Raw genomic sequence first — 16,342 nt, 5'->3', positions numbered from 1 at the left:
TCGTGTAGGGTAGTCAGGACGCTAATGTAGTAATTCTGACTAATTATCGGTGTTATAGTCGAACAAGGTTACCAATATTTTCAATGTCAGCTTCAGTTTTTGATGTCAATGGTTGCCAATGCTTGTGTATCACGCAGCCATCGTATCTTTCCAGCCATCTTCATCTCATTTAAAACACTCAAACACTTTTGTTTGTAATAAATATTTGTCAGCACACACTCATAACATTACAAATGTGGCTCCACCAATATTATTTTTTTTTATTTGAGTAAAAACGTGATTTGATTTGATTTTGAGTTTTCCGGTTATTTTCTAACTACACAATGTTACCGTGAATATTCAAAGACTATAATTATCATAGACGTGCTATTGTGACATTGTGTTGTGCAAGCTTAGGTCACAGGTAGTAGAATCATATAGTGACAAATGTGTATGTGTAAGAAATAAATGTGTTTTAACACTCTTTTTGGCTGAGCTTCAAATGAGTATAGTAAATATTTTGATATTTTCATCATTGGCACTGATTTACAAAAAACCCTGTTGAAACTTAATTGCTATGTAAACTGTACTAACTTCCCTGATGAGACGTGTGTTTTTCGGTTGAAGGCAGAACTGATTGCTGTGATAGTCAGCCCTCAGGAAGCTGCGGCTGGTTTGCCTGCAGCTGTGAGAGAGCTGGACCTCCATAAAATGAAAAAGAAACAGCGGCGAAAACTCAAGGTTATTATATGATTTTTTTATTAAACTTATTTTAAATAAATACTTTGCTTGTGGTTTGATAGTAGTTTAGTTCATGTATACTCAGATTGACCTCATCAGATGTTAGGTTATAAATACTGTACAACACCCTTGTGCTAATATTATTTACCTAATTAGTTTTATTGATTGGCTTATTGAAACACTTACCCTGCAGAAGCTGTCCCCTAATTTAACTTAACTGCTAGTCTACTCGAAGTTGTTAATTGATTTATTGATAGCAGTGGATATGTTTCCATAGTACAGCATGCAACTGACAGCTTGTTGAACAATAGACATGTTGTATTCTCTGATTGACCTTGCCAGATGTCAGTTTATACATATAATATATTTCCACACCCCAAGGCTGATTACTCTTAATTGCCAATAGCAGTAGTCTTCTTTATCTTGTGGACTCTTTATTGAACTACTCGAATAAGTCTGACTCGAACATCTACTGACTATGCCGTATATGCACAAATCTATAAGAAGATATTGTAAACTTCTTAATTGCTGAAACAAAAATCTATGACCAAACTAGGCAAACATGCAGCCTTAAATGTATGTATACAAATTAAAGTTTCTTCCAAAGTAACAATAATAAGAGAAATTATGGTAACTTTAAAACAGCACTTTCATTAGAGCATTAGGTCAACAACGTTCATGACACTTTTAATGCTGTAAAAATGTACAAAATAATTTCAAACCTGGTTAGGACACTGAATCTTGCCTTTCAAAAGAAAAAACTCAGAACAAAGCATTAATTTAAAATTAATAGACATCCTATAACTGAGAGATGAAGTTGATGAAAGACAACTTGCTTATAGCATTCCACAAGTATGAAATTATGGGTAATGAAAGTTATTATATTGGAGGACAATGGTTACAAATAAGAAAGCATACAACAGTAAACATAGAAATCTCTAATGTATCACTTCCACCAAACATGTAACACGCCCAAATAACAAGTCCATAGCTCTTTGGAACAGTATCAATTCACAAAAGCAAAAGAAACTACCATGTTCTTTTCTCTGTTGTGCTTAGAAATAGAGGAAAGATAGAAAACCATCAATACATCTCTTCCACCCAACATCTCAACTTCTCACTGATTGCAGGTACAATACTTTAAAATGTCCATATGAGTTACAAAACAAAAACAAGAAATTAAGAGGGGATTAAAGGGGCAAGCTTTTTTATTTCTGTGTGAACAAAGTGGTCATAGCAGGAACTATGTGGACTCTAGACACCAGGCTCCCATTCAACATAGTAGTGATACAGCAGTGGAGTAAACTTAGTTACACTACTACGTACGACGTGTCCATCTGTCTCTCCCCAATGACAACCGCCTTATCTCTCGCCCGCTCAGTCCTACTTACGAATGGCTCCATGGACTTCTTTTCACTGCCAATTTGCCACTCACAACAAATTTTACTAGTATATCTAGCTATGGTCATTTTTACATATATAATATAACATACATTGTAATGTTTTAATTATATGCTACATTATTCAGAACAAAGTTAATTTGTTAAAATAGAAAATTAACATATTTGAATTTTATTTACATAATCATAAAGCCAATATGGATGGAAGTATGGACAAATATCTTGTAGTTATATTATTTATATTCGATCATTCAGTATGTTCTGGAACTCACTTTATATAGTTTTTTTAAATTTATAAATAAGAACAAACCATTTTTATTTAAAAGAAATGTGTTAAAACTAATATTTATATTTTATTGTAGACTAAGCTCATTACACCATTAAACAGTACTTAACTACCAGAATACTAATACATTGTAAAGCAAGAGATCAGGAGATTTTATTTAGATGTAATTTTTAAAGCCATTCTTATGTTATTGTAACGAAAAAGACTTTTAGCTTTAAATTTGAAAAAACCAAGTGTGTCAGTAAAGGTTGAATGATATTATAAAATGATTTAACCCATAGAGTGCCAACGTCTGGTCCGGTGGTGACTATAGCTCACTTCTACCAGACGTGGTACTGATAGGGTGGAATTATATCAAAGTATCCAAAACATGCGTAGGATGTAATAAGAAATCTTTATTCCTTGAGAACAAAAAACCAATTTTTTAGGCCAGTTGTAAGGAACTTATTTTAGAAATCTCTTCTGAATAGGATCGTGGAGGATAGTAACTATCAATGTAACATAATTAATTGTAGATACCCCTCAATCAAAAACCTGATCTTCAACTTACAGTAGCACTGCCAACACAGAATGCTACCAGTTAATTAAACACTACTCATGCCAAGAAAACCCAATTCTTAAGAGTATTTTTAATGGATTGATTATCAAGGATTGATTATCAAGTTATTCTGTGTATTAAACAAATCCTAATGTAATCTGGTTGCCTTGGGTGGACGATTTCATCATATGACTGAGAAGTTGATCTAGAATAATAGCTTTAATTTGATCCAATCATAAACTCAGTCATAATTCACTCATTTGATTGTTTAGTAAGCAATATAAAAATAGTATTCTGATAGTGTTATTTTATTTTGTTAAATTTTTAAAGAAATAAAATAATGAACTAATCTGTATATTATTTGCCAGTATAAATTGTCATTGCAATTTAATAATTAATTGGTAAATGGCATTATAATTTTTGATATTCTGTTGAATTGAAGTGGAGTCATGTTAGACCATCTTTATGTATGTTTCATAAAAATATGTGTCCATTAATAATGAATGACACCTTCTTTCCTTTTCAGAAACCCATTGTTTACAACAAAAACAATGAAGCCTTGAACCCATTGCTGTATAAACACAGAAATGTAAGTTTAAAATAATTTTCATTAGTTTTACTATAGATTTCAATTACAGAACAATTTAGTAATAAAGCTTGGATGTTTTTAATCCACAATTATGTGACATTTTATTAACATTGTTATAATTGAATTGAATGAACTCCATAGTAGTGAATAGTAAGTATTTTAAATAATTAGGTTTACTAATAATGAAAATGTACACAGAATGAAACAAAAATTTGAAAATTGTCATGATACTTTGTAATTGGGTTTTAAAATTAATTGCGTATAAAACATTTGCACAATTTGTTCTAAGAATCGACCTGAATGAAATAAAGAGTTGTTTGTAAGCAAATAAAAATAAAAACAGATTGTGATGAATGGAAAAGTGGGGCAATGATTTTGACATGTGTAGGTTATTAGTGAATAAACTCTTTCATCAAGCCAAATGTGTGGTTTGCCCTAATAAAGATAAAAGAAAATAAAGAAGCCTATCTGTACTAACAGCAATTAACTGGGAAGAATGAAACTTGTTGTTAGATTAAACGCATTTATGTATTTGATTCAGAACAAATTCAGTTACTTGGTGAATTCCATGAGAGTTTGGCCAGAAAAATGAAACTGGTCTGTAACTTATTCTTGTGTTTGTGTGCTGTGTCAGTGCATGGGTTCTCCATGTCTATGAGGGATGTGGGTATTACAAGAGATATTCACAGTGTGGCTTCATCGCTGAACGATATCTTCAAGGAATCTTTTGAACTGATGATCGGCTCTCTTGGGAAACATGGAGTTTATTATTTGTCCGAGTTTAGACAGGTATTTAACTGTGGGAAAACGGGCGAAGAGATGAAACAGTTTGACTTTCATGCCTCCAACGGATGGTTGAAGAATCCCACAATAAAAGCGGCAGATGGGATGGATGCTGGAGCATTACGAAAGTATAAAGTTCCACTAGCACCTAACATGCGTGAAATCCTTCTTGTCTGTGTTGAGTGCTTAGAAGTATCTGCTGAATCAGTAAATTTCTGCTACGAGGCAACTTTTGATGGAAGGAATGTCTCCGGGACCATCACCAGTGGACCAGTTCTTTACAAGCTGAGTCTGCAGATGAGGATCACACAAACGCTCAATGGAGGTGAGAACGATGATGTGCCACCATGTAAGGTAACTCTTGGTGAAAGAAGCTTTGAACTCAGCGAACACAGCAACCTTGAGGCTGAAGTGAGGGGACTGCGCTCTTTCAACTTTGCCACAAACCTCATCGACACTTGGCTCAGGGAACATCTCAACACTACAATAAGGGCGAACCTAGAAAAAAGGCTTCTCACATCACTGGACAAGGTGATGGCTAGACATGAGGTCTGTGAGGAGTTTGTCACTGAGACTGTAGAGAGATTAAAAGTAATACACTCAACGTAGATAAAAATTATATCTCAACTCTTATTACATATCTAAATTTTATTTTTGTACATCCAGAAAATCATTTCATAAAAATTCCTAATTTTATGATTTACAGAGTTTACATATTGATAAATACTGTTTTATTTAAATATTTTAAACCACTAAAAATCAAAGAAATGTAATGTTAATATTAACATTGTTACCAAAATTGTACTTAAATTAGCACCAAATGATACATACAGGGTGGCACATATGTCAGTTTTCCCAGAAGAGAAATTTAAAGGTGTTATAGGTTAATTGCATTTTAAGGCAAGAATCAAATTCATTATATGAAATTAATTACATATTACCATAAAATGTTATAGCAGTTGTTCAAAATGTCCACCTTGATTTTGTATACACTTTATACGACTGAGAACAGAATCACAAATTTTTAGCAATAAAGGTTTATCGTTATTTACAAGTTCAAATGCATTTCTAATTAGATTTCTGAGTTTGTCAAGATTTTGTGGTTTTGAAGCATTCACAGTCTCTTTTATAATGCCCCACAGTGAAAAATCATATGGAGTCAGGTCTGGCGAGCGCGCAGGCCAGTTGATTGTACCATGGCGACCAATCCATTCACTAAATGTGTTATTTAAAAAATCTCTGTTATTTAAACTTGGATACCGAAATGTGCTGGGGCACCATCTTGTTGCCAGGTGAGGGAATGAATATTGAAAACAGGATTGTTTCTGAGCTCGGGAACTACTACTTCTTGCAGCAACCTTTAGTAACTTTCTGAGTTAACATTTCCTTGAAGAAAATAAGGACCAATCAGTGCAGTACTCGAAATACCTCCCCATACCATAACACCAGTCACAATGAGTTCTGTTTGGATTGCAATATGAGGATTTACATCTGCTGCTATGTCGATTAACATGTCCATTTAGTTTGAAACATGTCTCATCACACTACAAAACTGATCGCAAGAAATTTGGATCAGCCGCTGAACGGATAATTATTCCAATCGCCTATTGGAATCATCCTCGTGAAGCGCTTGGAGTAAAGATGGACGGTATGGCTTAAATTTTAATTGCTTTAACATTTTTACACGCTTCTTCTTGATATTTCTAGTTTAGCATATGCCTTATGAGTCGATTTACCTTAAATAGCTACAAAAACCTGAGCAACTGTCTGCAGGTTTTCTTCATTGCAAATTGATCAAAGTGGACAACCACACTTCGGGGCATTTAAAACGCTTCCTGTGTTTTCAAATTTCTTATTTAACTTCCGCATATAGTGTGGAGTGGGTATCGCAATACCTGGATATTTACCACTAAATTCTTCAAATATTATGGCAGTATTTTTATTATGCTTCCACCACAACTGAAGGATGTCAACCCATTGTTAGGTTGTAAACATTTTAAGGACACACACAAACAAATAACAGATGCAAAGAGCATCACTTTACAATAGCCACTGGAACAGACAACAATGAACTTACTCTGTGTTGCTGCCAACTTAACATTGTTACCAACCTATCAAAACAAAATACCACAATTTATGAGAAAACTGATATATGCACCACCCTGTATAGTTAAGCTGAAATTGAGTCAACCATAGAGAAATGACCTTGAGTTTTATTCTACAAGAACAATCTAAACCTCAAATATGCCCTTATTTTTGGTTGTATAATAATTGTTGAAGATGACTCATTTTAAAGGCACGAGTAATAATCGTAAATCCAAACACTAGTTTATTGATATTTTTATTTGTTATTCAGAAAAAGTTTTTTTTATAAACCCTAATTCACATTATTTTAACAATTATTATTTTATTGCTTTATTAATAAAATTATAAAGAAATATAATGTAGTGGTTTGATAAATAGTTGTATTTATTAAATTAGTTTATGTACATTATTTGATTTTCTTCTGACTGTGTTCATTCAGTTTATTACCATGATCATTTAAAATTAAAATAATTTTGTATAGTAAAATAAAGAATACTTTATTTTAAAATGTTTATATTTACTTTATTGTTCTCTATCTCCTTTTAGTCAAAGTATTTTTACCAGTGGCACACCAAAGAGGGGGGGGGGATGTGGCAAACAGGATCTATCCCGTTTGAAATTAATTATAATCAAATATACAAATTGAAACTTTATATCTATTTTAATTAACAAAATACACAGCACTGCACATGTAATTCAATTTAGTTCAAAATGCTGAATATTTCACCGACATACAGCTACTACAAAAGTGATGTTAGTTCTTACTATTTCTTGTGGCTTCTCCCTGTACTCTGTACTTCCACTAACCAAATTCAAAATGTACTTTTACTGATTTAAAATCATATGTTACAGAGTACTCCTAAAATGTTTCAGTTACTGTTCTTGCTAAACGAGTCCGAGTACTTTGTACCAGGGACGGCGGTAAACGTGTTAAGTATCTGTATCGTAACAGTAACCTATACCGGGTACTTTCGATTTGCGATGACTTGTACTCTTAGGACAATGAGTACCCGGTACAAAATATATTTTATAGTAGTCCTAATACGATCAGTTGTCACAGTAGTGAGTATGTTGCCAAGCTCTGAGCTGTTCTGAATAGTGTTAGTTTCTTGTCATTAGTTTTCACCACGAGACAACTCCGCCCTAAGCAGTGTGGCAGTTTGTTTGTTAAAACAAGTAGTTGCTGGTTGTGGTAAATGAATAAAACATGCTCAATTTAATCTGTGCTAAAAATGTTAACATTTTCAATAGTTGTTATCAAAATTACATGCTCAATGAATAAGAGCTCCATGATGTGACTAATACCGAATTTTGAGGATCACCCAGAAAAGTTAAGATGGTATTTTGATAATAACTTCATTCCCGTACTATTCTAAGCTTCTAAAAAATTACATACTCAATTACAGTAAACTTAAATATATTTTGTATAAACATTTAATCATTATCTAATCACAAGTTTCCGAGTTATAAATGATCAAAGTTGCAGTTTGGTTAAAAAATGCCAAAAAAAACTGGTATTTTTCTTGTTGTCATTGCAATATAATAACTGGAAGTTATTGTTAGTAAACAGTTTTATATATAGAAATGCAAAAATGAACAAGGTAGGTAAGTTTTAATATAACTCCTGTTATTGGAGTTCTATCGTTTTGTGATCCAAGAGTAGACATCATGATTTATCTTAGGTCTTGATTTGTGATTTAAACATCTATTTTGTTGAAGTTATGATTAAATTTGTTTTAGTAAAAGAGAGTCTATCGTCCGATCTTTAAATTGATTTTTTCATTTCATACTTATTTTCTTGTGTTTTATTATTTATCAATAGTTTGATATACATAACATGTATACTTAAATTTGCTAAGCCACTCGAATCAATTTTACAACGTTATGTGGTACAAGGTTGATTTTTCCATTTTTATTCTTATACTAATATAACATTTGAGATATTGATATAGATACTTTATATTTTATGGATATACTACTCTTTACTGCCTTAGGCAGTTATGAATAAAATCAAGCCTATCTACAGATTTTCCAAACAAGACTCTATTCGAGAAATGCTTGTATGGAAAGACTCAAAGTCTAAATGATTCTATCAATAATGTTCTATCATTACGGACACCAAAATGAGTTTTTGTAATTGAAATACTCAAAATAGAAGTTTGGGATTCTATTAGTAATTTAAAGCTCTGGTTACTTAGGTAGATTAAAGGTGTTGCAAGAACTCTTTGGTGAAGCTGGTGCAAACTATGGGTTAAAGGCGTTTGATCAAATGTGACAAATAAAACCCAACAAAAACGTTCATGAGATGATGAAAAATATCGGAATAGCAGCAAGAACTAAGAAGAGGAAGCTGGAATGCTGGAAGAATAATAATGAATTTATAAACCTGGAATTGATGATGTCTGAATGAAGACAATGTTTTTTCGTTTGACCTGATTTCCCGAAAACTTCACAATTTCAACTTTAGGTATAGTTTTTTACAAAAAGTGCTTAATTTTCACCATATACCTCTTTCAACCACCTTTGTACGATATACCTGAATTTACTCAATGATAACCATTAAAAAAGGTATAGTTTCAAAAATATTCAAGTTTAAAATTTTATTTTTATTCATAACATGTATATAAATATAAATATATATATACGTATAAATATGGGTAAAAAAAACTTAAATTTGAGTTAGGTATATCAGTTAGTTAGTCATAACAATATGTCAAGAAGTTTGATTTTCCTGGCTGTAGTAGTTTTTAAATAACTGGTACTGATATATGACAAATTTTAAATTAGCTTATGTGGTGATGGACTTCCCTAAAATAAATTGAATTTATTGCAGAAGATTTTAATCATCACAGTATAAACTTACTGGTGATCAGTGGTAGAATGATTATTTTGCAAACTTTACACACTCTGACCCTCCACTATACTTTTACTGATTAGATACCAGAAAAACGTATCGCGTATTGAAACGCTCTTGCTCCTCCTTTTATTAATTAAAAAGTACTGTAAAATAACCATTTTAGGACCTGATATATCAAAAATTTCCTCGGGCCCCCCTCTGATCTGGGGATGTTTCTATACTCCCGATTTAACAGTGTACCAAACACTCCTAGAGAAGATTGCTGGGTGTGACACTAATTTTTAATAATATTTTCAAATTATAAAACTGTATTAATTTTATTTCTACAGGATAATTTCTCCTCATTAACAATCAGTAACTTTTCGTGATTTCATCTTTGTTGTTGTTACTTATCAATACATGAGGATAAGTGTTTGTGCCCGAGTAGCTTTGACATCACTGTTCATAACAATAGCTTAAAGAATATTGTATTATGATATATATACATACATAATATGTATGTGTTGTATATATATATATATATATATATATATATATATTAATATTATATTATATTTTCAACCACATATTCTGTCAAACCTAAAGTGCATCAAAATTCAAACCCAATTTACCTCAGAACACTAGAACAAGCACACCAATTGGTTTTAAAAAGCAAAATTCCACATGGACTCAACATTAGGTAACTTACCCAAAACCGTCTAAATTTGAAATCAACATATGGAAGAAATATTTAGTTCATGTCATCTGTATTTTATTCACTGTTTATTTACTTTTGTTTGTATTATGTTCTTTTATATTTTATACATTGTACAGTAATTTAAAGTAATATACTTTACTTTTATATTAAAGTAGAGTATATAAAAGTATATATATATATATATATATATATATATACATACATACATACATACATAAACATTAAATTTGTATGAATGGCAATAGCATTATTTAATTTCAATAAACATGAATTGCAAAAAGTACTTGCTCCGCCGGGACTCGAACCAGGATCTCTCACTTGCTGGGTGAATTTGCTACCATTACACAATATATATATTGTATATATATATATATAAAATTGACCACTGATAAAAAATTAATTTCATTGTCATATTTATATCTCAATTGGCAAATCGTAAGGCACCAATGATTAAATGCATGAGTTAAAAAAGATTTACAGTTTATTTGAATTTCATAAAAAAATCACATAAATATTTAAATGATTGTTTACATGAAGCCGATTAAAAATGTTTTAACTGAATGAAATCCTAATAACCGATTACAATTTTAGTTTCTATTTTCAATACATATGTACAGTTGAAAAATCAAGTTTTTATTATTTAATTGAAATTTGGATTTCTTTAAGAAAATTCTACTGTGATCACTTGCACACATTATTACTGTCTATAACCTTACGTCATGATCCTACCTAGTTGCATCACCAGTTGCATACTATCTATATGCTAATACTAATATTTTGTTAAAATCAATGAATTAAAAATGTTATTGAACAAGAGTTTATTGAATTAAAATGATCAAATATCTCATGAACGCTACTATATATTTGTTAAAATATGTAACTTATCGCATTCCCACTTCTATTGGTGATATTTAGTATGAGTTTTACTTTTGTATCAAATAATGTTATTTATTTTTATTCATTAAAGACTGTACAATAATCAAATTTGAAAGAGAAAAGTATAATTTAGGTACTTGTCTAGCCCACAAGACCTGTGTTTCTTCGCTTTTCCCATGTACGCACCCTTACAATCTTGGTGTAACATTTTTCAATAACAGATGAGAGTGAGACTTGTATATGAAGTGTTTGTACTCTAATATATAATAATGAGTGTGCATGTGGTGTTTATATAAAGTATAAAGGAATAATGTTCAACAAAATATATAAAGATTAGTTGATTTGAGGTTAAAATGTGCTCTTATTTTAGCATTCAAAACTGGAACATCTATTACATTCCATTATGATTACACCTCCAAAGATCACAAACTAAGGAAATTGGTTAATTTGGTTTGTCTACTTCTTAAATTTTTCACTGCACTGAAAAATACATTATTTTAAATTATTTTTCTTCAGTAATATTAATCATTGCAGATATATTTTCTGGCCAGAAGTGTTAATTATTTAGAGGCCTATTTTAAGCATAACTACCACTTGATAGCATATTCACTCTCCTACTAAACAGTATATATTGTTACCAGTTGGGAAGTGGTATGAAGTCAGACAGCCAGTAGACTAGACCCACATCACCACATTTAAAACTCTGGATATGATACAAAGTCACCCAGCACAGTTCAGCATCTTTTTGACTGTAGGCTACCAAGTGTTTTTTAACCAAACGAGTAAAAATTAGAAAGGATTCCTTGGAGTGCTTTATCTCTGTTCTATTTTCTCTCAAAAATTAAAAAAGTAGTAAGTGAATACTTTTTGTTTCGTTTCTTAAGAAATCTCTTCCCTTCAAAATGTATAAAACACATTATTTACAAACAAAAAATTTACCAAAAATGTCAAAGGCATAAGTACTATTTTATATTCAATGTTATTAACTAAAAAATGTACTTCATACTTTAATGATATCATATATAAAATACCCATATAGAATCATTTTTCTGTATTTTACATAAATTTCTGTTTACAAATGACTGTATTTTAGATTTTTTCCAAAATCCGTGTAGCAAAGTCAGTCACAGAAATACCAAGTAACCAATAGTAAAATAGCTAACACTACAAAGGATATCAAAGATGTAAGTAACTTTATCAGGTTAATTAATTAAGAGATCAGTAATATTACAATAATTTATTACTAGACCTGGAATTACAATAATTTATTACCAAGCATTACATTGTCAAGTTGTGTTGTGATGTAGCAGTTCAGTTTTGCCTGGGGTTATTGCTGAAGACGTATGGTGGAGGGGGTTCATAACCGGAATGGGGTGGGTTTTTTGGGGGGGCAAACATGTAAGCCACTAAGAATGAGGCGAAGTAGACAAAAGTCGCAAAAAGAATTTCCTTTTGAACATAGTTTTTCTTGCTCATTTTGAAGGCAATGTCTGGCAGTTCCTTCAATCAATATAAAACTTTATAATTTTGAATTTTTACTTTACTAAGGTTGTTGCTAGGATTTGAGGTATTAAAATATTTGTTGTTTTTTAATCCTATAAAATATGAAGCAATTAACCTATATTGTTTGAGACCACTATACTTATAATATATGAGTCCAAAGGGTTTTTTAATGTTTGTACCAAAGATCAAGTGTTAAAAATTTGACTTAATATAATTATAGTTACCGTTTACACAAATACTGGGTGTTATGGAATAAATTCATATTTAAACGATTTACAGTGTATGATAGTTAACAAAAATCTTCTTCTACTATTAAACTTTAAAAATTTCAAATAAATTGTTAGTTATAAACAAAATGTTACTGTAACAACTAGAACAAAAAAGAGCATGAATATAAACAAGTTCTTGCTTATAAAAGAACTTGTGCCGCAATATTGAACTTGAGCTAGGCTGAATCTTTGCAGCTCTAGCATCAAATTGTATATATACTTATAAAAACAACTTTAAAGTTATTGAAAAGTAACTTAAGTGTAGAAAATGATTTTGGATACCTACATGCATTTACTCAAATACTCAATATTCTTTTCATTCTGGAAATTATTAATAAATAAGATTAACAAACCTGGTGTTGTGTGGAACTCCAGTCCTTACTAGTATAGGTCTATACTTTTCTGATTATGTGAGTCTGATTCTCTGTAATGCCTGTAGTTAAGGTGGCTGTCTTATTCCATCTATCTCAGTTCATAGAGCAGTTTTAGAGAAATGTTGAACATTCTTCTGAATCATAGGTGATCTGATACCAAAATTTATAACATATTCTACTCAGCCAGGTTATATTTTGCACAATCAGGTAGGTACCTGATTTTGCAAAATATTAAATATAATTTTATGAGACATTTTTCTTTCTAGATGTTCAAGGTTTCTGACATTAAGGATGATGGAATGAAACTGAACCAGGAAATGGTGAGTTAAATTAATGTTTCTTATTTAACTTGAATTAAAAATTGGACAGTTCCAAATAAGTAAGGTTTTAGTATTTTTGTGTAAAGATTATTTAGTTTAATAGACCTGCACAACTTTTTGTCAAGATTTAAATTGCAGTTTTTAAAGCCAATATTTCATTTAGCACAAGAAACTGAGAAAACTTAACATTGCACATTAGTACCCTTGTGCTTGCTTCTGTAGTGACATAATATTCAGGTAAGGTTGAGAAAAGGCCCAAACTCTTGTCAGGATTCAATGAGGAGAAATAACAGGCACTATTTCAGTCTTGTCACAAGAAGGTGTTCCAGTCAAAGTGAGTAGGGGACAGTACTTCGTCATGATTAAGCTAACAATAATCTTTAACGCTAAGGGTCCTCCATCCACTCCAAGAGTCATCTCTCACAGTAAATTAGACCTCAATAAAATTACATTGAATAAATTGAGAAATGTGTCCTAATTCATGATTATATAAGAATAATTCATCCAGTGAGTAGAAAGCCTTGTCTCACAACTAACACCAAAGTATCCTTTTTAATACCCCTGGTTTATCAGCTTTCACAGATTCTGGCTAATTTTTAAACAGTTTTATCCATGTATACAAGGTATGTTCAAAACGTAAAGGGACTTTCATTTTATGAAAAAATATTTATTTATTTGTCGTTATGCATTTAAGCCAACACTTCTTCATATCCCCAAAATACTTCTCAAACTTGGCTTTTAGGATAGCCTTTAGCTCTTTCAGTGATGCTCTTTTAATGTAATCTATGCTTGTAAAGCAACACCCTTTTAGGGTTCTCTTTATTTTTGGATATGAAAAAGTCACACATATTTTTGTCTGGAGAATATGGATGCTGTGCATCGTTATAGTATTGTTTAGGCGAAAAATTCATGATGAAGCAATGAAGTGTGAGCAGGTGCATTTTCATGGTGCAACTTCCATTTGCTGCTTTTTTTGTTCAAAATTCAACAATTTTGGTTTGCTACGACACGTTTCATACCTAAATGTCATAGCATGAACCAATTGACAACACAGTGACTTCTCTGATCGTAATACAGCAATCGTTCTTAACTATTTCTTCCACTGTTTCATATTTTCATTGATTGTTGATGTGCTGGGGCATCCGGAGCGTTCATCATATTCAATGTCTTCACAGTTATCTTTGAAATTTTTATACTATTTGTAAACCCTTGTTTTACCCATAGCAGGCTAACAAGCCTTTGTTAAAATTTCTCTCATTTTGTTACACTTTATTTAATTTTTCAAAAATTATAAAAATTCTTTGATCCATTTTTTTAACAATCGAAAATAATTGAGTTCATAAAACATGACTAACCTTAATAGGTGCCACTGGAAATACATGATGAATACTGCTGGAAATTGTATTATACTTCAGGAGCATGAGTACCAATATAATAAACAAAAAAACCTTGGCATTCTCTAAGCCCACGAAACATGAAAATTTCCGCTTCTTTTTGAATACACCTCATATGATGGTTTTCCCCACCAAATAAGATTCTCTTGTGGACTGGTAGTGTCTAATTTTCAATTAGCTTGGTTTAATTATTATGTAGGTGCTCTCAAGCAAACAACACATGCTATTATGCTTGTGGCTCCTTGAGTACTGGTGGTCTTGATTCTTTGTAATAAAATCACATAGGATGTGATTTCCAGAATGTACACATATGTTACTGTCAGTATTTAAGAATTTTGTAGTATTTTTCTACAAATATTTATATGTTTTACTTCCCATTCTATTTATGACAATATAACGAGAGCTCTATTGATGTTCTCATCAGAAGAACCACCACAGTTACTCTATAGTACGTGTGGCTTCAAATAATACACAACGTGCGTGTCGCTTCATGAGAACTGGTGTTTTTTATGCTCTAAAAGGAAAAGTAGAACTGATATTTTGCTAAAGGCTATTTATATGATTTTTCAAGTGTATAATTTTATCACATGTTTGCTTATATGATTGAATTCATTGACAGCTTGGAGGTTAGACAGTCCTGTACTGTTGTTTTGATGTGTATTTTTCACCCATATTGAAAGCAATAACTTAGAATATTAATACTTTCACACATGTGAAACCTTTACATGTTATTAGCACAGTAACATCTGCATACATAATCTTTCACAGTATTTTCCTGGTTGACCAAGAAATTTATTTATTAATAAGATAAAAGAAAAACTGGTCGAAGGACCAAACCATGTGAAACCTGATTTTATTGGCATAGGCTTAGATGTGACCTATTGTGTTAATGTTTGTCTCCTTTAATTCTATTATATGACTATGTCCTTTGAGGTACCTAGTATACCACACGCTTGTCTTCAATGAGTCCTGTCTGTTACTCAATATTATTACTTACGTGTAAAGGACGTGGTTAATTATATTTTGATCATTCTCTCTTGTATATTCAAATAAATCTTTAGTTATTGGTATAAATTGGCCAATTTTTTCACTGATGTTGCTATAATCATATTTTCAGATGAAAAAAATGGCCATGCAGCAACTTCAAACGCAGCAACAAGAGGTGAAAAAGGTAAGTGTAAAAGAATTGTGCAAGAATATTACTTTTTAATTTAAGTTGAATTATTAAAATTTTCTTGGTTAGTTCAAAATCAAATCAAAATGTTTATTGTCTTTATGCATATAGCAATTGACATGATCATCATTTTGTATTACCAATCCAAATTTACTGAAATTTAAACATGAAACTCTTATCCATAACATGTATAATAAAAATTATGATGAAATTGGACAATTTCAGTTAATATAACCCTTAACAGCCATGTTGTGGTATCTTTGAAGGCAGATTTAAAAATAATTTCTATGCCTAGCTGTTGGAGAATCCGTTTTATAGCTTAATAACAATGATGAAATGAAATTAGTAATTAAATGAAGTAATGTCTCACTTGCCAATCTCTTTACTGTGTATAATTTAAGTGGCATTTTTCTACATTCTTGCCTAACTTTGCAAGAACAGTAAACAGTTTGCAGAACAAATTTTATTTCTTGCCCA

General features: G+C 31.3%; 2 protein-coding genes across 5 annotated transcripts in view; both read left to right on the top strand.

Annotated features, from left to right (window-relative positions):
* LOC124354539 overlaps window positions 1-16,342 on the top strand; it is a 151,904-nt gene that overhangs the window by 83,074 nt on the left and 52,488 nt on the right. For all 4 annotated transcript variants that reach the window (XM_046805073.1, XM_046805074.1, XM_046805072.1 and 1 more), the window contains exons 39-42: window positions 607-720; window positions 3,471-3,533; window positions 13,244-13,297; window positions 15,809-15,862. In XM_046805073.1, coding sequence (XP_046661029.1) covers window positions 607-720; window positions 3,471-3,533; window positions 13,244-13,297; window positions 15,809-15,862 — 285 coding nt within the window. The remainder of the gene's footprint in view (window positions 1-606; window positions 721-3,470; window positions 3,534-13,243; window positions 13,298-15,808; window positions 15,863-16,342) is intronic.
* Window positions 4,068-6,913, top strand: LOC124354543. Its single transcript, XM_046805078.1, has one exon. The coding sequence runs from the start codon at window positions 4,122-4,124 to the stop codon at window positions 4,923-4,925; it is 804 nt and encodes a 267-aa protein (XP_046661034.1). The 5' UTR covers window positions 4,068-4,121; the 3' UTR covers window positions 4,926-6,913.

This window comes from Homalodisca vitripennis, chromosome 2 (assembly GCF_021130785.1).
Source record: "Homalodisca vitripennis isolate AUS2020 chromosome 2, UT_GWSS_2.1, whole genome shotgun sequence".
NCBI lineage: Eukaryota > Metazoa > Arthropoda > Insecta > Hemiptera > Cicadellidae > Homalodisca > Homalodisca vitripennis.
The sequence above is the reverse complement of the archived record's forward strand: the minus strand, read 5'-3'. Positions and strand labels throughout refer to the sequence as shown.

Bases quoted from the DNA above. Each gene is read 5' to 3' on its own strand.
- LOC124354543 (XM_046805078.1), top strand. From the start codon at position 4,122: ATGAAACTGGTCTGTAACTTATTCTTGTGTTTGTGTGCTGTGTCAGTG.